Source organism: Tiliqua scincoides, chromosome 1 (genome assembly GCF_035046505.1).
Source record: "Tiliqua scincoides isolate rTilSci1 chromosome 1, rTilSci1.hap2, whole genome shotgun sequence".
Taxonomy (NCBI): domain Eukaryota; kingdom Metazoa; phylum Chordata; class Lepidosauria; order Squamata; family Scincidae; genus Tiliqua; species Tiliqua scincoides.
This window is the reverse complement of record NC_089821.1, coordinates 247,590,009-247,610,919: the sequence shown is the minus strand read 5'-3', so window position 1 is coordinate 247,610,919 and position 20,911 is coordinate 247,590,009. Positions and strand designations below refer to the sequence as shown.

At 40.6% G+C, this 20,911-nt stretch overlaps 1 protein-coding gene across 3 annotated transcripts in view; it reads right to left on the bottom strand.

Annotated features, from left to right (window-relative positions):
• The window catches only part of CDC42BPA (CDC42 binding protein kinase alpha), a 198,151-nt gene that overhangs the window by 93,307 nt on the left and 83,933 nt on the right, over nucleotides 1-20,911 (bottom strand). For all 3 annotated transcript variants that reach the window (XM_066618681.1, XM_066618680.1, XM_066618682.1), the window contains exons 6-7: nucleotides 2,695-2,788; nucleotides 1,731-1,931 (exon numbers count right to left, since the gene is read on the bottom strand). In XM_066618681.1, coding sequence (XP_066474778.1) covers nucleotides 1,731-1,931; nucleotides 2,695-2,788 — 295 coding nt within the window. The remainder of the gene's footprint in view (nucleotides 1-1,730; nucleotides 1,932-2,694; nucleotides 2,789-20,911) is intronic.

Sequence of the window (20,911 nt, the reverse complement as noted above, 5' to 3'; positions counted from 1 at the left end):
ATTGTGGACTGGCCTGTTTTGGATGGGGTTGCACTCCCTCTGAAGAATTAGAATTACAAACTAAGGGTACTATCAGATATGACCTTATCATTGGAGGATCCTGGGCTTGGCTAAGCTGGAACACTTCCTGGATAGAGACAGTCTGATCATTCATGCTGTGGTAGTATCCTGTTTGGATTAGTGCAACATACTGCATGAAAGGCTGCCCATGAAGATGGTTTAGAAACTCTAGTTAGTAAAAAAAAATACAGCAGCTGGCTAACTAACTGGAATTACGTGTATGGAACATACCTTAACGTAACTTGCCCATCTTAAAACATTAAGATCTTAAAATTATCTTTAAAAAGAAATGACTAGTGGACAATTTCTGAGTCCTGTTCAAGTTGTTGATTTCAGTCTTTACAGCCCTAAATGTTTCGGATCAGAGTACCTTGGGGACCGCCACCTCCCTCATGTACCTGTCCAGCAACTAAGATATGCTTCAGAAGTCCTCAGGAAAGGAGGTGATGACCTGTTAAAGCCTTTGTGATTGTGGCCCCAAACTCTGAACTGCATTTTCCCAATATTCTTCCATATAACTTTTCAACATGAGGCAAATGTTTTTATTTGCCCAGGACATTTAAAGTGTTTAGTTTTTTCTTTTAACTGTTTTATTTGACTTTTAAAAATGCTGCTGCTCTGATTCAGCCATCATACTGAATTTTTATAAATTTGCTTCCTGTTCAAACTACAGTTGTGCAACACTTAACAACAGGTATCCCTGTCGTCAAGCAGTGCTTCACGCAATCCAGACCCTCCACAGGAAAGGGGATGCTCTGCTCTGCTCACCTCCAGAGAGTTGTCTGAGCCTCTCAGAGGCAATATGCAAACTCTGTGGAGCTCAGACTGATTGAAACTGCATCTCTCACACAACTTCGGGTTTCACAGAAGAAACCGGAAATTGCGCGACAGACACAATTTCCCTCAGTCTGAGCCTTTCAGAGGCAGCACACGGACATGCACTGCCTCTGAGAGGCTCAGACAACCCACCAGAGGGGAGGGGAGCAGAGCTCCCCTTGCTTTCAGAGGGTTGGAGTGTGTGCCCCCGATGACTATGTGACCACAGGTGGTTGTTGGTTATGCATTCCCTGTGTAAGCTGGAATGTCACAAAATGGCTCACACCTGTATTCGAATTCCTTTGGGATGCTTTCCCAGAGAAGTGCATAAGTAACTTTAAATAAGATTGCAATCCTATACACATTTAACTTGGGATAACTTCAATTGAAATTGAGGTTGAATTATGGGAAATTGATCCCATAAGTCAGGGCTTTTCAAACTGGGGCACCCTGGCCCCTGCCCCCTTAAGGGGCGGGGGCAGCCTGGAGGCAGGGAGGAGGCAGCAGTGTGATCCCCAGGATAGCGCCTCTGCTTTCCTCTGTCCCTGCTGCTTCCCACCCACGCAAGAACTTAGTGGCTCTCAAACTCTCCCAGAGAGTTTGAGAACCACTGCCATAAGTCAATGGGAGTTATTTCTGAGTAAAAACAAATAGGATGCACCGTACACAAAAATCATAATGAAGCATATTATAAAGTCTATCATGATATCTACAAAGACAGGGCAATAAAGCAATTAAAAGCTATTTCCATAGTTAATTTTATTGATGAAACTCTGGTGATAAGATGGCACTAAACAGAAGAATTGATTCTTTGAGAATCATCAACAGTGTTCATACACACGAAGATGAATTACCTTGTGGTTCATTATCTTTCCATAGGTCTCCACCAAGGACTCTGCATAAAAGGGTGTTTCTCCATAAAGCATTTCATACATGCAAACACCAAGGGACCACCAGTCACACTCAGGGCCATACTTCCCTTTTCCATCTTCCATGGCTTGCAGAATTTCTGGAGAGATGTAGTCTGGCGTTCCAACTGCCACTGAAGACTGAACCTAAAAGAATGATCAATTCCATTACTGCACTGTAATATATGCTTCTGTGCACATATATGAGCCTGTAGATTTCTATTTTGAGTGACGGTGGGCATGAGATTATGGAGACAAAAAAACAAGATTTTTCCAGTATTCAAGGCAAGAAAAAGCTTTACCAGAGAATTGGGCTGCTTCCACCCTTCACAGGCTGCCTGCTAGCAGATCTAATTGCCAGTATTTGAAATGAAAAGGGGTGCCATATTCCTATGTTTTATATGTCTTTCACCCAGTGATTAAAAAAAGAAGGGTCTTGCAGTGATGTTTTCTGAGCTTGCAACAGTTGATTTCTCAAATAATTTAAAACATTTTTGCATGGCCTTTGGTGTTGAAAGTAAGGGAAACATATCTGGGAGAATGGTAAAAGGACAATGTTTTAAGATTTTATGCTGTGAACTGTGAACACAGTTGTATAGAGTTGTATAGTTAACTTGGGAAAAGTTTCTAACCCACCATCCCACTCACCAATTCTCCACATGGCTGAAGTGGAATCAGTGTGCCTAGAATCATATATCTGGTAAGCTGGAGCAATTTAAGCTAAATAGAACGGTTCCATCTATCTCCAGTCATAAGCACTCCAGTCATAAGGAGTATCAACACAGAATTATTAGAACTGTAATTTTACAATCAAGAACATTTTTTTTTCCAAATCGGAAACTGTAGGGGCAAGCCAGAGACAAAGATAAAAGGTAGTTGAAGGTATAAATTAGCTGTAACATTCTCATACCGTTCCATCTTCCATCAATTTCAGACAAGAACCAAAATCTGCTAACCGAATGTGTCCATTCATATCCATCAGGATGTTATCTGGCTTGATATCCCTGTAAACAAAATTCATCTGAATCAAGCGTAATGAAACAATTCGCATTTCAAGTTACTTTCATTTTTTTAAACAAACAAGATTAAAACATATCTTTAAAGTAAGGTTGCCATCCAAATAAATAAAGAGTAATCAATCAATCATATATGCACTTTCATTATTACTATTTATTGTTCTTTGTTACATTTTCTTAATTATGGATTTCTTGTTATGTTTTCAATTGTAAACCATGCATAAATATATTTCATTAAAGTGCTATATAAAAAATTTAAAAAATCAATGAATTAAGTTTGCATACATTTGGATAAGAATAAAACAATGACTCTAAAAAAATTATTATTTCTGTTTTTAGACCATGCACACATTAACCACTGTCGTACACTTGGTCTCACACTCCCAGGGTTTTGGGGTGCTCAGAGTTGTTGGTTCTGAACCCTAGAACCCTCAAAGATCCCTGTTTGGTAGTACTGCCACCACCCTGTGTCTCAGTCCAGGGATACTGGAACCCTCTAGGCTTAGCTATATCCCTTGTAAGCACTGAGCACTTTCTTTACTTAAAGTCTCAGTCCTCAAGTTACTAGTCCACAATGAGGATTTGGTAGCTTGCTGAACGGCTAGGCAGGATTCTGAACCTTTGTCCCCAACAGACAATGAACCAACATGGTAAAAAGATTTTTACTTTATTAAATACATAGGGTTACAAAAAGTTACCAAAGGCAGCAAATGCTAGAGGCATAAAAACTTCTAAGAAGCATATCAGCATAAAACAACAAAGCTAACTGGCTAACTATTATTCTCTGACTCTCACCTGGGTCAGCTTCTTTTGTAGATCCTCAGGTCAGTTACCTAAGGTCACATGGTCCTGGCGGGGCAGGATGTGCACCCACCACCTATCTCACCAAGAGACAAAGACCAAAAGCCCCTGTCCTCCAGAAGTGGGGCTGGAAGCTCGCCCTCTCAGCTCTTCCCTCCCCCCTGGAGATCTACAGCTGCATTCTATCCTTGATGGGCGTCTTTCTGGCTGCCTAGGTGCTACAAAATCACCTTCCATTGAGTTGTAAATTCCTAGCAGCTAGGAAATGCAAGCCACTTCTGTGTTACTGTTTTAGCTTGGTTCAGGCTTTGCAATGCTACTAGGACTAAACTGTACATATTCATGACAACCACCACAAGTTTAATCCTGTAAAACGTATTCCCTCATAAGGAAAGTCTCTCCAGTCATTTGTGCTTTTTGCATTGAAGTATTAATTAGAAAAATAATCTACATTTTAAAAATCTTCTGTCTGGTAATCGAAGACATTATTTTAGTTAAGCAAAAGATTTTAACTGATTAATAGTCTGATTCAAACAGGCCTCAACATTGGCACTGCCCCGTTGGTTCAGCAGATGAAGCCCCAGCTGCTCATGGAGCACAGATAAACACTGAGTGGAGCAGGGAGGGCACCAGGAGGGTGTGGTAGATGGGTGTGGGCAGGAGGTCTGGGTGTGGGTGTGGGCAGGAGGTCTGGTCTGGGCAGGAGGTCTGGTCTAGAGGGTAGAGCCTCCGTTTGCCTGAAGATAACATCTGAAGGTCGCCAGTTCGAGGCCACTGGCACGGCAAGACCTTGAAGTAGCTGTTATGCCGAGTTATTCCACCTGCTTTGGCCGCTGTCAGCTTGTGTGGGAGGAAAATGGAGGCCAGAATGTGATACCAGATCATAAAAAGATCCATCTGAAATGTTGTGGTTCTTGAAAGACAGAACCTTCTTCAATTGTAAAAATCCCTATTGGGATTTAGTATAGCCTGCCTATGTAAACCGCCTCGAATTAAAGTCTGAGGAGAAATCTGACGACCAAGAAAGGCAGTATATAAATACCTGTATTATTATTATTATTATTATTAGATGTGTTTCTGGGTGAGGAAGGGTGGAATATGGAGAGGCCTAGGAGGTGGGTGGGACCTCCCCCCTCTGCTAATCCCCCATGTCAGGCTTGAAAGCCTGACACAAAGTTTCTCAAGTCCACACCAGTGATTTAGCTGGCGCTGACTCAAGAAGCCCCACTGAGCAGGCTGTGACATTACTCGGAGTAAAGGAACAATGTCCCCTTCCTCCAAAGTAGGGCTGCTCAAACCCCAGCCCGCATGCCACTTGTGGCCTGGAAGGGGTCCCCATCCCGCCCCCAGGGGGTCCCTCCATCTCCAATGGACACTCGGCCCTCACCCCAGCCCGTGCTGGCCTGCTGCATAAGCTCCGCGCCTTGCTTTCCCTTGCTGCCACTGAGCTCAGTGTCAGCAAAGGAAAGACAAGCCCAGCTGTAGCGCAGGGCCTTGCAGGTCTTGCGTTACTTCTTACTATAAAAGATCCTGTGCGCACGCCGGGCCCGTTTCTCCCTGCCTTGTCCATGAGCAGGATGCTCCTGGGGCCGGGAGAGCACAGGAGAGAGAGAAAGATCCCGCGTGCAGGAGAGGAGGTGGTGGCTGCCAGCCAGCAGCACATGCCGCCTAGAGATCGCGAGGGAAGGAGGGAGGGCTGGCTGCCTGGCCAGCCAAGCAGGCAGACAGGCAGCAGCACATGCCGCCCTAGCGAGCGAGGAAGGGCAGTCAGGTGGGCGGGCAGGCAGCCGAGCGGGCAGGCAGGCGCACATACTGCCCAAGCGAACGAGGGAGGGAGGGCGAAGGGGCAGGCGAATGTATGTGTGTGAAAGTCTGGAAGATCCCACCCATTTGTGTGTATGAATGAGATCATAAACTGGCTGGAATATCTTTCTCCCCCCCCCCCCAAGTGTGAATGGAATCATAAACTGGCTTGAAGATCACTTATGAACTGGCTGGAATATCTCCCACCCCCACCCCTTATGAGTGTGAATTGAGTTTTGACTTTTAAAGCCCTTTACGGCTTGGGCACAGGGTATTTGAGGGACCGCCTCCTTCCTTATAATCCTGCCCGTGCTCTTAGATCATCTGGGGCGGCCCTTTTGACTGTGCCACCACCAAGAGAGGTGAGAGGGGCGGCGGCCAGGAAGAGGGCCTTCTCAGTGGTGGCCCCCGAACTCTGGAATACCCTTCCCTTAGAATTGAGAACTGCTCCCTCTTTGTTAATATTTTGGTGTGGACTGAAGACCTTTTTATTTCAAAAAGCTTTTAATTGTTGACAGGCTGGCTGGCTTTCTTTCTCTTTTTTCTCTTTTATATTAGAATCCACGAGGCTTGTTTTAGATTTTTTAATTATGTGCACCTGTTTTAATTATTGTTTTTAATTGCTATTTTTGTATTTTTAATTGTTGTAAGCCGCCTTGTGTGCCCATGGGGCAAAAAGGCGGGATATAAATTAATAAAATCATCATCATCACCACCACCACCAACACCACCACAAATTGGCTTGAATTCATTCATTCATTCATTTCCCGTCTCTAATATATTCATTTATGTAAATTTATTCAAATTTGAAATGTAAACTAATTCTTTTTTTTCGGGCCCCCAACACAGTATCAGAGAGATGATGTGGCCCTCCTGCCAAAAACTTTGAGCACCCCTGCTCCAAAGAATCATCCAGGCTTCTCGGATCCAGTGGCAGCTGTTTGGCACTCGCTGCTCCTGTACTGGATAGGATTGGACTGAAATCTAACATTGAGGGCCCAGTTCAATTCAACTTTTCAGCACCAATGCAGCTGCAGTGGAGCCCTGAGGTAAGGGGGCAAATGTTCCCTTGCCTTGAAGGCCTCTATGACTGTTTCTCCACCACAATATGCAGCTCACACTCTGTCAGCATGGCTGCATCAGTGCTGGAAAGTTGAATAGGATTGGGCCCTTAGTCAACTACACACTGCAGCCCTGCCTTAAATTTAAAAGCAATTTAAGTGTTCTTTCTGTGAGCCAATCACACAAATTTAAAAAACTGTTAAGATGCTACACTTAAGTGACACAAACCATCTCAAGTACAAATAACATGTTCTGCTTTTATAACAAAAATATTAGATGAAAACATTTACTATTAACATAATTCATGTACAAACCACCCAATAATTCTGAGAAATGTAACAACTTTTATTAACTCAATAACTCAGAATGTGTGGCAGAGAACTGAAGAGCTACTATGTCATGAACTGCTAGCAGCTAGTTCTCCACAGCTCAAGTTCCAGGAGAAAGCTGAAACAATTCAGAATCTAAGGCCAACATGCCATTGTAATGGGAACCCACAAACACTAGCAGACATTTCAGCTTGCCCTGCATTACTTCACCTATATACTTAAAGCACCTAGATTCCAGTAGCTTACCTCTTTTTTTTTTGTATTCTGAACTTTATTTATTATTTACATGACAATATTAAACTAACACAAAATGTTAAAAGACTTCCACTTATCTCTACTACAGGCTTACAAACATACATAATAATAATATCTTTCTTTATAATATTTGATACAATGAAAATAATAAACTTAATATTAGAGCTTTTATATCCGTCTCTTCTATTCAGTCTCCCAACCCACAGGTATCTAAGCTCTGCAGGAAAATCACAAATGGCTTCCACTCAGTCAAAAATGAGTCTATTTTCTTTTCTCTAAAGCTGTCAACTTTGCCATCTCCGCCAACTCCAGCATCTTCGTCAGCCACTCCTCTACTGTTGGTATACTGGAAAACTTCCATTTCTGTGCATAGAACAGGGGTCGGCAACCTTAAAGACTCAAAGAGCTATTTGGACCCATTTTCTGGAGGAAAAATAAACCTCAGGAGCCACAAAACCCTTTTGACATCTAAAATGAAGATAATACTGCATATATAGTTTTTTTTTCACCTTTATGCTCTTATAGGTCCCATTTTAATAATGTAGCCCCCTCTTGTAGCTTTTAGTTAGTTTTGTCATACATTCTTGTCCTGTGTTTTCAGATGCCTGGTCCTCTATGGTGTTTTGTCTAATTCCAAGGCCATTCTCTGCCTGGAGAATTAGGCCCACTTTAAGCAAATTAGCTCCCCTTCTTTCCCCCAACAAATGACCCTGGTTCTGCCCTGCAGTCCTGCTGGACCCTACCTCCAGGGTAGCTCACCTGTTCAACCTGCAGAGGTCCTCTCTCCTGCCAGCAGCCTCCCACCACTACAGCAGACCCTGGGTCCTCAGCAGGTCTTGGGCACAGCAGCCACACACCAAACTCCAGTGTCAGAGTATCCAAGTCAGAGTCAGGAAGCCAAGCCAGTCTCCTCTCCTACCTCCAAACTGCACTCCTACAACCCACACCCCCTTCCTCAGGTGCTCCTTATATCTGAGGGCCCTACTGCCTTCAAGTGGCTGCAGCTGGGCAGCACAGTCTGCTGGATGCCCAGGCCTTACCCTTAAAGGGGCCACTGCTGACACCACATCTACCTCCTCACCAGATCTTCCAGGATTCCAATACATATGGTGGTTATGACATCTGCTTATCTTACACGGATACTAAAGAACTCCCCCCACCTTCCAGAGGCACCCTGCTGGAAGGAAAAAAGGACACAGACTCCAGAGAAGAAGCCAGAGCTGGGGGGGGGGCAACCACAGGTCAGCTTCTGCCCTGCCTGCCTGCCTGCCCTCCCTCACTCAGGCTGCAACCCTCTCCACACTATCCTGGGAGTAAGCCCCATTGGCTACAATGGGACTTCTGAGCAGACAAGTTGGTTGGAGCTCTCAGGCTGCAGTCCTCTCCACACTTTCCTGGGAGGAAGCCTCACTGACTACTTGTGAGTAGACCTGCATAAGAGGGGGCTGAGGCTGCAGCCCTCCACACCTTTCTGGGAGGAAGCCCCACTGACTACAGCGGGGCTTACTTGTGAGTAGACCTGCACAGGAGGAGGCTGAGGATACAGCCCTCCACACCTTCCTGGGAGTAGCCCAGGGACTACATCGGGGCTTACTCTGGAACAAACCTGCGTGGGCTCCCACTCACCCGTCCTTGCACTTGGCCTTGAGCAGGCTTCAAGGCTGCCATCCCAGGCACCCTTTCCTGGGAGTAAGCTTCATCCTCTGTAATGGGGCTTACAACTGAGTAGACACGCATAGGAGCAGGCTCCATGGCTGCAATCCCAGGCACACTTTCCTGGGAGCAAGCTTCATCCACTGTAAAGGGGCTTACTACTGAGTAGACACACAGGATGTCTCCTCTGCTGTGGAGGAAAAGCCTCTCCTTGCACTGAGTGGGGACCTGCTCAGGGAAAGGCGGGCTGCAAGGGCTCGCAATGGCTGAGGAGGAGGGAGGCTCAGGATTGGCTGGTGGTCAGCCAGTGAAGGGCCCTGAGTCATTCCAACTGAAAAAGCCAGGAGCCTGCTGGATGCTGATTGGCTGAGCCTGCTGGAGAGTTGGGGAAGGGAAAAACAGGGAGCTTAAACCTGCAGAGCGGGCAAAATTGAAAAGGGAAACCAATGCAGGGCAGGTGGGGGTGAAGGGAGAGGAGGGAAGCAGCCTGCACTCCCAACACAGGTGCCTCCTCTCACACTCTTTGCCACTTGCACCTGGAGGAGCCGCAGCAGACAGCTGAAAGAGCCACATGCGGCTCTAAGAGCCGCAGGTTGCCGACCCCTGGCATAGAGTATCCATGCTGCTGCTATCATGTACAGCAGTAATACCCCATGTTCTCTTTCCAATTGTTTGTCCATCAAACCCAACATGAAAAACTCTGGCTTCCACTGTATGTTAATTTTTTTTTAAATTTAATTTAAGATATGGATATAGGAAAAATCAAAAATACATATGTTAAAGGTAATACAAAGGGAAAAACACTAGGGAATCGCAGAACTGTAGCTAATACTATTTTGCTTCTATAATTATCATCACTTAAATAGCTCATAATCGTTTATCCAACCACTCATATAACGGGTTCCATAATTGCTGCATTCTCTCCATCCTGCCATCCCTCAGTCTTTCCGTCAAAACATCCTTTTCAATAATTTCATACAATTTCTTGATCCACATATCTATACTGGGAATTTCTGAATTCTTCCACATCTTAGCATAAATTAAACTTGCTGCAATAATTACGTATAACAAAATATTTCTGAAATCATTATTACAGCTTTCAGGGAAAATGTTCAATAGAAATAATTCTGGTTCGAAGGGTATAACACAATTAAAAATAGTTTGATATTTCTATGTATTTTTTCCCAAAATTTTTTTGCCTTAGGACAAAGCCACCACATGTGATAAAAAGATCCTTTCGCCTCCTTACATTTCCAACATTTGTTGCATATACCGGGATACATTTTTGCCAACCTATCTGGAGACAGGTACCAACTATAAAAAATTTTTATAGATATTTTCTTTCATTGTTACTGCTTTAATTATCCTCATATTTCTTTTCCAAAGCTGTTCCCAATTATTCAGTTATATTATGTCCAATATTCTTTGCCCACAGGATCATCACCTCTTTTACAGATTCATCTTCCATTTTCATATTGGTACATCCTCTTAATATAATGTTCCTAATTTGATAAAAATATTTTATCAAATTTTGTCTCCTCTGGGTAAATTCCTTCTTTTTTATCTTTCATCCATCTTGTTTTAATTTGTAGTTCTGTCAGCCAATCCAATATAATCCCTTTCTCCAACAATTCTTCTTTTGAGAAGAGATCTGCTTTATCATCTAATAAGTCATCATATCTCTTATTTTGTGAATCCCGTAACCATATTGGCTTTGTATTGATTTCTAGTGGTTTAACCCATCTTGGAATTTTCTCATAAATTTTATACCTTAAATTAACTGTATGTTAATTAACAGTTAATAAATTAACTGTATGTTAATTTTTAAGATTCTCTGAATCTGCAAATAAATTTGTGTTCAAATTTTTTTTATTTTTATTTTTTTTGCAAATTTGCAGGACCACTACATATGAAAAAATGATCTGGTGTTCACATTTCCAACAACGTCCCATTGTGTTATACATTTTAGCCAGTTTCTTGGGAGACAAATACCAACAGTACATCATCTTATAGAAATTTTCCTTAAGATTAATATTTAAAGTAAACTTCATACTTCTTGTCCAGAAACCCATCCATTGATCCATTAAAACATTGTAACCAAAATTCTGAGCCCATTTTATCATGCAGTCTTTTACCTGTTCTTCTTCCATTTCAAGTTTTAATAAGAGTTTATAAATTTTAGCAATAATTTGTTTATCGTTTAGACATAGTTACCTTGCAAATTCTGATTTGTGTTGTTCAGTGCCAAAGGTTCTTTTGTCTATTCTAAACCTTTCCTGAATTTGCAAGTATTGAAACCACTGACACACATATCCTTCAGCTAATATTTCCTCTCTTGCTTTTAACATACTTTCTCCCTGAGAAAATTTTAACACATCCCGATAAGTTAACCAATTATGTGTAGTTATTTCTTTTCTATGCAAAGCTTCTTGTGGTGATAACCACAATGGAGTTTTTGGGTAAAATCTAACTTTATATTTATTCCAAATTCTCAAAATGGCACGAGTTATTAATGGCAGAGTTATTAAACTCTGCATTAAGCTTAGCTTTGTCATACCATATATACCCATGCCAGCCAAACCTCAAACCATGTTCTTCTAGTTCCAGTAATCTTCTGTTTCTCAATGTTACCCATTCCTTCATCCAAGTTAAACAAGCAGCGAAATATAATTTTAAATCAGGTAACCCTCCTCTCTCTTCAACACCAAATCATCTGTAACAGCCTATAATTCTTGTTTGTTAAAATGATACCCAAATACTTTACCTGCCTTTCAATCTTAAAACCTGTTTTATCTGACAATTTTAATTGATCTTGTATTGGCATATTTTTAGTTAAGATTTTAGTTTTCTCATTATTAATCCTAAATCCAGCAACTTCTCCAAATTCCTTAAATTTAGCCATTAAAATGTCAATCCCTTTTATTGGGTCTTCCAATATCAACACCAAATCATCTGTAACTGCTTTCAACTTATACTCTTCTTTCTTAATCTTTATACCCTGAATTCTATTGTCTTATATCCCTATTCAATATTTCCAAGTCAAGAATAAATAACAAAGATGATAATGGGCAACATTGTCTTGTGCCTCTTTGTATTTTACATGGTTTTGTCAATTCCCCATTAACTATTATCTGAGCTGTTTGCGTACTATAAATTGATTTCACCCATTTTATGACATTTTCTCCAAAGCCCAAAGCTTCCAAAACTTTAAAAATAAAAAACCAGTTCAGATTGTCAAAGGTTTTCTGTGCATCTAAGAATATCAATGCTGCTTGCTTCTCATTATGTTTCTCCATATATTCCAGTGTATCTCACACCACTCTAACATTGTCTCTCAATTGTCTTTTTGGTAAGAATCCACTTTGATCTTCATGAATAATGTCTTGCAAAACTATCTTAAATCTTTCAGCGAATATTGTTGTAAACAGCTTATAATCATTATTTAATAATGATACTGGTCTAAAATTTTGTGGTGGAGTTGGATCTTGACTTTCCTTAGGTATTAATGTTATATTTGCGTTTCTCCAAGTTTCGGGCATCTGTCCTCCACTTAAAATGGAATTCATTGTTTCCTGCAAAGGATATAAGAGCTCCTTCTCGAAAGTCTTGTAGTATATGCTCGGGAGTCCATCTGGGCCTGGTACTTTCCCTAATTTATCTTTTTTATAGCTTCTTCCAATTCCTTTATTTTTATGGGTCTGTTCATGATTTGCCTGTGGTCTTGTGATATCCTAGGTAACTTTTGCTTCCCAATGTATTCATCTATTTTTTCAGAAGGTACCTCATGTCCTTTATATAAATTTGAGTAATAAACATTGGAATGCTTTTTTTATTGCCATATTTTCTGTTCGAGTCAAATCACCCTCCTTTATTTTCAATATTGTTTTCTTTTCTTTTTCCTTTCGTAATTTATAAGCCAACCATTTCCCTGGTTTATTTGCAAATTCAAATGACCTTTGTTTCAAATAATTCAATTTAATTTCCATTTCTCTTACTGTTAACATAGGTAACTGTTGCTGCAAAACTTTAATTTGTTGTATGACGTTTGCGTTCCCTAAGGATCTCTCTAGTTGTTATTCCTTTCTTTTTATCTCTTGTAAAATATTTTGAATTTTGTCTTGCCTCTTTCTCTGTTATGTTTCTCTGTTATGTTTAAAAGTTATGTTGCATGAAACATCCTCTAATAAAAGCTTTACTAGCATCCCAGACCATTCTTGGATGTGTTCCCTGACCCAAATTATCTTCAAAAAATTCAATCAATTTCTTTTTACAATCTTGAAAAATAACTGGGTTTTGTAACAAAGCTTCATTTAGTCGCCATCTATAAGTATTAACTGTTCCCTATACTTCATCATTACTGGATTATGGTCTGACAAGCTCTGAAAAGGACAGTAAGAGATCAAGTTCTTCAAAAACACTTTTCTACGAAAATGAAGGTGGAAGGCGTTGATATAATGGCTCTAAAAGAAATACCTACCAGCATTTTACGCAAGAGGAAAGACTATTCCCCCTTGGTGTTAAAGCTGAAAAATAAAAAGATTCCCTTTCGATGGTGTTATGTGTAAAAAAGTTGAGTTTGACTGAGGAGGACCTGAGGGAAAACTGCTGCAGGAGAGGAGGCTGCAGTACCCGTGGAGGGAAGATAGAGGCTGCTGCGTGCAGAGGCCTATAAAAGGGGCTGCACAAGACTGGGCTTGGAGATAGACCACCAGGGAAGCCTTGCTGAGAGGAGCTTCAAGACTGAGCTGGGAGAGACCATGCTGCTGAGAGCTGAAACCTGAACTGAGGAGAGAGTTGCAGCAAGGAGCCCCTGGAAGAGCCACACAGAGAACCAGGGAGCAATCACCCAGCCCCTTTGCCTCAAGTCCTGCTGCCTCCTGCCTGCATAGTGCCTGCCTGCCTCAGGTCCTCAGGGAATTTGGAACTAGGTTGTGTTTTCATTTGGTTAAGGTTCCATTCCGAACAATAAAGGCCTTAAACTTTTCGTTGGTGTCAGTAGTCTCTTTGGTCCTGCGTAACAATGGGAAGTTCCAGAAGGAATGTCATTTATGTTTAAAGGCCAAAGGTTTAAGCTGAATTCCAACCAGAAGATGAGAGACTTTTTGGAAAGAGAGGGAAAGGAACTGAAAGAACTGCAAAATACAGAAGAAACAGAAGCTCCAAGTTTTGCAAATGGATTATAAATGGTTAACAGGGTAATAATGTCAATGGGGTAAATGCCCCCCAGAAAAGGAAAAAAATATTTTATTAGCTGAAGAAATTAAAGAATGGCATCACATGTATACAAGAAACATATATAATGAAAAAGGACACAAAATACCTGGTTTATAAATCCTTAGGGGAGGAGTTTATTGTTTTATATTTTAAGTCACACCTTAAACCAGAGCTTGTAATGTCAGATGATTCAGGTAGACATGTGGGAGTACAAATAATTATAAATGGTTCCAAAATTATGGTGGTGGGGGTGTACGCACCTAATGAGGATAAAAAGAAGTTTTATAAACAACTTATGCTTAAGCTTATAGAGTTGCCTTTTGAGAACTGGTGTTTGTTGGGTGATTGGAATTGAGTAATACTACCAAAGATGGATAGGAAATCAGAAAGAAACATCAAAAATTATCAGGGCAAATTGCCAACAATTTTTTTTTTTTAATTTAATGGACATTTTGGCATTAGTGGATATTTGGAGGCAGAAGAATGGAGACTCAAGCGAATATATGTTCTTCTCTGAGAGGCATAGGTCTTTCTCAAGAATAGATACGATTTTGACATCTAGAAATTTAGCTACTAAGGCCAATAAAGTGGATATCCTTCCAGTAGCTTACCTCTTGAAAAAAATATGGATTTCTAAACTGCTTACAAATCCTTATTTTTTTGATTATAATGAATTATATGAAGCAGAAAATTTTTTGACATATTTTGACAACAATGTTGTCTTAAGCACAAGGGGCAAGAGCTATAGATTAACTCAACCTGACAGTAACAGACGTATTTACTACAGTCTTACTGCAGCTAGTCTTTCATAATCCTAAGTAAAACATATGTTGCTTGATACTAGCATTAAAAATGTATTTTATTAAGCTTTGAGACCATGTCCGTTTATCAAGGCTCTACTTTACCACACTCGAGATTTACACTTCCTCAAACAGGAGTGCTAGGCCTGTGAAGAGTTCATTATGTTATGTGTAAAACTTAGGAAGCACATACACATGAATGCATACAATTGAAGTTTCCCAAGGCTTAGTTATCAGAGAAAGGAAATACACCAAACCTAGTGGTAGATCAACAGAGCAGAAGATGTGTGCTTTTCAGTACATGGTTTGCCCAGAGCAAAAGATGTGTGAAAATATTAGTACAACAGTATGACTCAGCTGGGATCAGCAATGATTTGAGGACCAAATGACTAGCTGCCTAGCCCCTTAAGAGTTTATAAAAGCCTAAAGTATGCACCAGATTTTAGCTTTCAAAAAAAAAAAAAAGTCACTGAATTCTGTTCTCCAGATCCCAAGCACAAATTTGTTTTAACAGTGAAGTAGAGGTGGGTTTTCTGATGATTACTAAACAATACATAATTCTGCTTTCTGCACTGCTCATTAAAACACACATATAGACACACATAGAAAAACCAAAATCTGCAAAAAAAACAACAACCCTATTCTCTACATATTCTTTTACACCTTTGCATGCATGAGGCTGTATCTGTTGACACTATATCACCTACTTAGTATACTTTTAAATCAATTATAACATTTTTAAAACTTGTACTAAAAACACAAAACACTACTTTTTTCACTTCTAACTTTGGAAAACACTGAAATCCACAAGAACTGCAGTGAATGTCTATTAACGATAGGGTTTTCTCAGCTGTGGCACCCAAGTGATGGAATGGCCTCCTTAGCACTGTTCCTTCTAAACCAAGTCACCGCGCAGCTCAAATGGGAACCCTGTGAAGTTTCCTTGATGGCAGTCTGGAATTAGGCAATAACTAAGTAATTGCCAAGCATCCCAGAACTACACCATGCAAGTTTAAAAGAAATTAGTAGAGGTGTTCGTTTCCAGTGAGAAAGATAGGTTTATACCCTTAGTATTACTGAACACAATAGGCTTACCTCTGAGTAAGGTAAATAACACCATTTTCAAACACTTCTAGAAATAAGTTTTCTTCTTGAAAAAAAGGTTTAAACAATTTGGGGTGATCTCTCGAACATCCAACTACAGAAACGCAGAGCCAGCAGCCACTCTCTTCCTACACCACTGCTATCAATTTTCCCTCCCCCACACAGGAACCTATTATGTTTTTTAAAAAATCATTTGAAAAGGGTTATTTAAAAACACAAATGAGTGTGAAGAGATGAGATTTCTAGCAGCCCATATTCAAAAATTTAAGTGAAATATGCACAAAAAGCAGCTAGAATGAAGGAAGGAGTATGAGGTTTGCATGAGAGATACCGAAGAGCAGGATGGTTCAGAAAATCAAAACAAACTATTATTTGTCATTTATGAAGTATGAAAATGGTCAATACATAATTTAAAGATTTGGAAATATCTTTGTTTTTTAAATTTAGATTTTTCAATAGGTAGGATAGTGCCCAGAAACATTAAGCCATCAAACTGGTGATTATTGATTAAGTTGTATTAAATAATTACAGTTTGACCAAAAAGGAGTTGCTAATAAAATGATATTTTTCACAAGCCATTCTAAGATTCACAACATGACTCTTAAGAACTTCAACAAGCATCAAGACAACATGACTCTTAAGGACTTCAACAAGCATCAAGACAAATTAGCAAAATTGTTACTAGCCGAACCAAATGCCTAAATGCAAGGAGTAGATAATCATGAGGAAATGAGATAATCTTCAGTTGAAACATGACAAATTACAGAAGAGTCTTTCAAAGCTCTGGAGGTTAACATGCCACTTGTTAATCAAAGCTAGTCCTGAATGACAATGTTTAATTATTTGCAGAGCTTCCGTTTCAATTTTCTGGTTCCACAGGATAGTGATTGTGTTATTTCAAAAGGAATCCCAATTGCTAATTCTGAATGTAATTCCAAAAAACAGTAAAAATAACACAATTTAGCAAATTTTAGTTGTATTAGATCCATTACCTATTTCCTTTAATTTCTTACAGATTGTGCACTCAGTAAAATGACTGTAAATAAAATCTAATTTCTTCTCTGCCATAGTACTGTTTGTAGTATCAGATATACAAAAATATGTCACTGACAACCTTAAACCAAAGGCTACCACACACACATGCACAGTGTGGTGTGCAGATGGATCCGTGGCTTCAGCCAATAGCTTCACACTAAGAAAATGAACATCTACATTTAGCTGTGATTTCCTGCTATAACTATGATGAAACTTCATAAAACCTGGTAAAGTTTGAGAGTTTCTTGATTTTTTTTTACATTTGTGCCCTGTCTTTTCACTACCAAGCCTTCAAGCTGGCTTTCAAAAAGAAAAATAAACCTTTACAATAAAATCCAAATAAAGTTTATTAAAAAAAAGTTAAAATATAAAATTCAATTTAAGGGCAGTCACAAGGGGCTGCTCAGTTGCACCCCTTCATCCATGACTCAAGGGATGTAGATAGGGACTCGCTGGATGACTCCAGCCTAAGATGATTCCAAGTCAAAGGGCGTGTGAGACTATATAAAATTCCCAACTGCTCTGGCTGATGGGCAAAAAGGGGGTCACTGCCATTCCCAAATCCAAGACTGCAATGAAGTTAAAACTTCATGTAAAATTTTATGTACGAATACTTATATTGCATATTCTACATGTATAATATATTCTCTGCAGTGACAGAGACCTGTGGATGAAAATTGCTTGCCTCTATATACTAACAAAAGTATAATGCAGCGGTTTTCAAACTCTCAGGGAGTTTGAAAACCACTGTAAGTCCTGCGGGGGTGGGGAGGGAGGCAGCAGGGCTGCGGGAAGGCAGTGGTGCGATCCCCAGGATCGCACTGCTCAGGGGGCTGCAGGGGCTTCGCTGCATGTACCTGAGCCTCCTGCAGCATCCCGGGGGTGCAGGGAGCCCTGCGCAACATTCTGCAGGGCTCCCCAAAGCTGCAAAAGTGAAAGCGAAGCTATCACGCTGGAAGTAAAGGGTGACCACCAGAGGCCTCCAGAGGCCATTTTGAGACCTGTAGAGACTGTGCGCGGTCTCCACAGACCTCAGAACAGCTCTGGACACAACCAGAGGAAAGTTCCGGTCACATTCGGACCTGGGTGGACCCCGAATTTTTCATGACTTCGTTTCATGCGAAATTCAGTATTCGCGTGGGTTCCAGGAACAGAAACCTCACGAATAACAAGGGTCCATAATTCAGATAAACTAGTTCCATCAAGCTATTTCTGGAGCAGAACACAGAGAGGTTATGTTTTTGCCCATGGCTTTAAAAAAATTATCTTTGAGACAGGATTTAAACCAGTACACCTTAGCCAATTCCCAATTGCCAAGGTTAATTTTCTTTTAATACATTCATTGCATACCTACCTAGAAACACAAAATTGCTAAATTGATTTTAATTTCTGGAAGCAACCACTTTTGTGCTCAGAATTAGACTAGCCAGTTGTGTACCAAAGAGAAGACAGTTCTGCAAAACTGAAGGCTCTCTCTCTCTCTCTCTCTCTCTCTCACACACACACACACACACACACACACACACACACACAAGAATCAACCACAGGTTGCTTCTAAGCCAGTGGCAGGAGTTCAGAGACAACACATCAACCTCCTAGCGATGTCCAATTGTATAAAGTAATCAAACACAAAGGCATTGTTTACTTTAAATTCTATTACCATTAACACAAAATGTCAGAAATAATTACCACCATCATTCACATCTGCTACAACATGATTACAAGAGCCTGAAACTCAAGGATCCAACTTTAATATTACTTATTTTCTTTCAAGAATGGAAAGACCATCATATTGAACACCAACTATTCCTGTGATTTAATATTCGTGCATTCCAGCATAATACTCATCTATACAGTAGCAGGCCTAGTTGAGAGGGTGGAAGCATTCTAGCATTTCAACTGTGCACAGCTGCCCAATATTATTCTTGATTCAGCTATCCTGCTTATTGCCTTTCAAGCTAGGCTTCGCATTCCTCAAAGGAAATTTTACACCAACAACACACTACAGAGGACTCGCCCATTTGATACAGCAATTCAAAGGATTATGACTTTCAAGTTACAGTTTCCATGTGGGAATGGGGATTCTAAAATTCTAGTTATAACAAGCTTCTACAGTACCTCACATCTTAAATGATATTTAAGACAAAAACACATCTATGTACGTGTTAATTATTTTGCACTGATTTCTTAATATAGATGCTATAATATAATAAGTTGCTACTTTGTTGAAGGCCAGGTATAGACAATATGAGGTCTGCAGAATATCTTCAGCCCACCTTGACAACTCTTCCCTCCCCCAGCATCCCTGCACCCCTATCATGTGATAAGTCCTATCCATGGGCTTGCTGTTCAAAGAGGGGAAAGGAAGACAAAAATCTTGCAAACTGTAGGTACTGTTGCCCACGCTTGACCTAGGAGGTTGAAAACCAAAAACTGTTTTTATAAATTGAAAGCCAGTGTGATAGAGTGGCTACAGGGGGTGTCAAACATAGGGCCTGTGGGCCGAATGTGGCCCCAGAAGCAATTCATCCTGCCCCCATTATAATTAGGTTCTCCCAGCATGATAATTGGCTCTCTGATATCTTAACATAAGAACAGCCCTGCTGGATCAGGGCATAGGCCCATCTAGTCCAGCTTCCTGTATCTCACAGTGGTCCACCAAATACCCCAGGGAGCACACAAGACAGCAAGAGACCTGCATCCTGGTGGCCTCCCTTGCTTCTAGCATTCTGACATAAACCATTTCTAAAATCAGGAGGTTGCACATACACATCATGGCTTGTAACCCATGATGGATTTTCCCCCCAGAAACGTGTCCAATCTTTTAAAGGCGTCTAGGCCCCATGCCATAACCACATCCTATGGCAAGGAGTTCCACAGACCAACTACATACTGAGTAAAGAAATATTTTCTTTTGTCTGCCCTAACTCTCCCAACACTCAATTTTAGTGGATGTCCCCTGGTTCTGGTGTTGTATGAGAAGGAAAGGAGCATCTCTGTATCCACTTTATCCTTCCCATGCACAATTTTATATGTCTCAATCATGTCCCCGCTCAGGCGCCTCTTTTCTAGACTGAAGAGGCCCAAACACTGTATCCTTTCCTCATAAGAAAGCGCCCCAGCCCAGTAATCATTTTAGTCGCTCTCTTTTGCACCTTTTCCATTTCCAGATCTTCAAAACACGAACAAGATTTGTACATTTTCTCTTCTGTCATTTGCAGCTAATGAGTTTCTATGTGAGCACAAAGTGATTAGTTCTGGTCATCATCTACTTAATGATGTCTCTGATAATTATGTCACTTCCAGCTCTCAGCAGGCACTATGAATGCTAACTTCGGCCCTCTGTATGAAACGAATTTGACACTCCTGGGTTAGAGTATCATTTTAAGCTCACAAGGTGACCTTGGGCTTGGGACTGTAACCGCACAGGCTTGTTGCGAGGATGAAATGTGTGTGGGGGAAAGAATCACATTGTGCCTGCTGCTCAGAGCTCCTTGGAGAAAGGTCAGGATTTTCAAAAAAGTAATAAAATCTAATGAATTTAGATAATTTACTTCACAACATGTATTTCCAGTCTGAACAGAACTGCAAGATAAATTCTAATAGTGGCCATAAAAAGAAAAAGACAAGGAAGGAAAAATGGACTATGGTGCTGGGTTTCAGAATCAGTCACATTCAGGATCCATAGTGACGGAAATATAAGTAGAGCGCTTGTTAATACCACCAACACTACCAGTCTGTAGCTCGAACTAAAGATTAAATAATTAAAGTCTGCTAAGTAAGGCTAATTCATGTGAGAGCACTGAGATGTGGTGGAAGTACGAGTTGCTGGCTGGTAAAGGAATAGAAGAAAATCTCCTTAAGAATGTCCTATCCATCTGTGGGTACCATCTGTCAAAGGAATCCTGAAAGGAGAAGCTACACAAGAATCCAAAATATGTTCAGCTGTTATAATGTAAATTGCTACCTGATACTGTATCCTCAGTACTATATATTTGTCTTTAGAAAGGCTTTCACCTCTCTTACATCTCTTTCTAAATATAGGCCACATACCT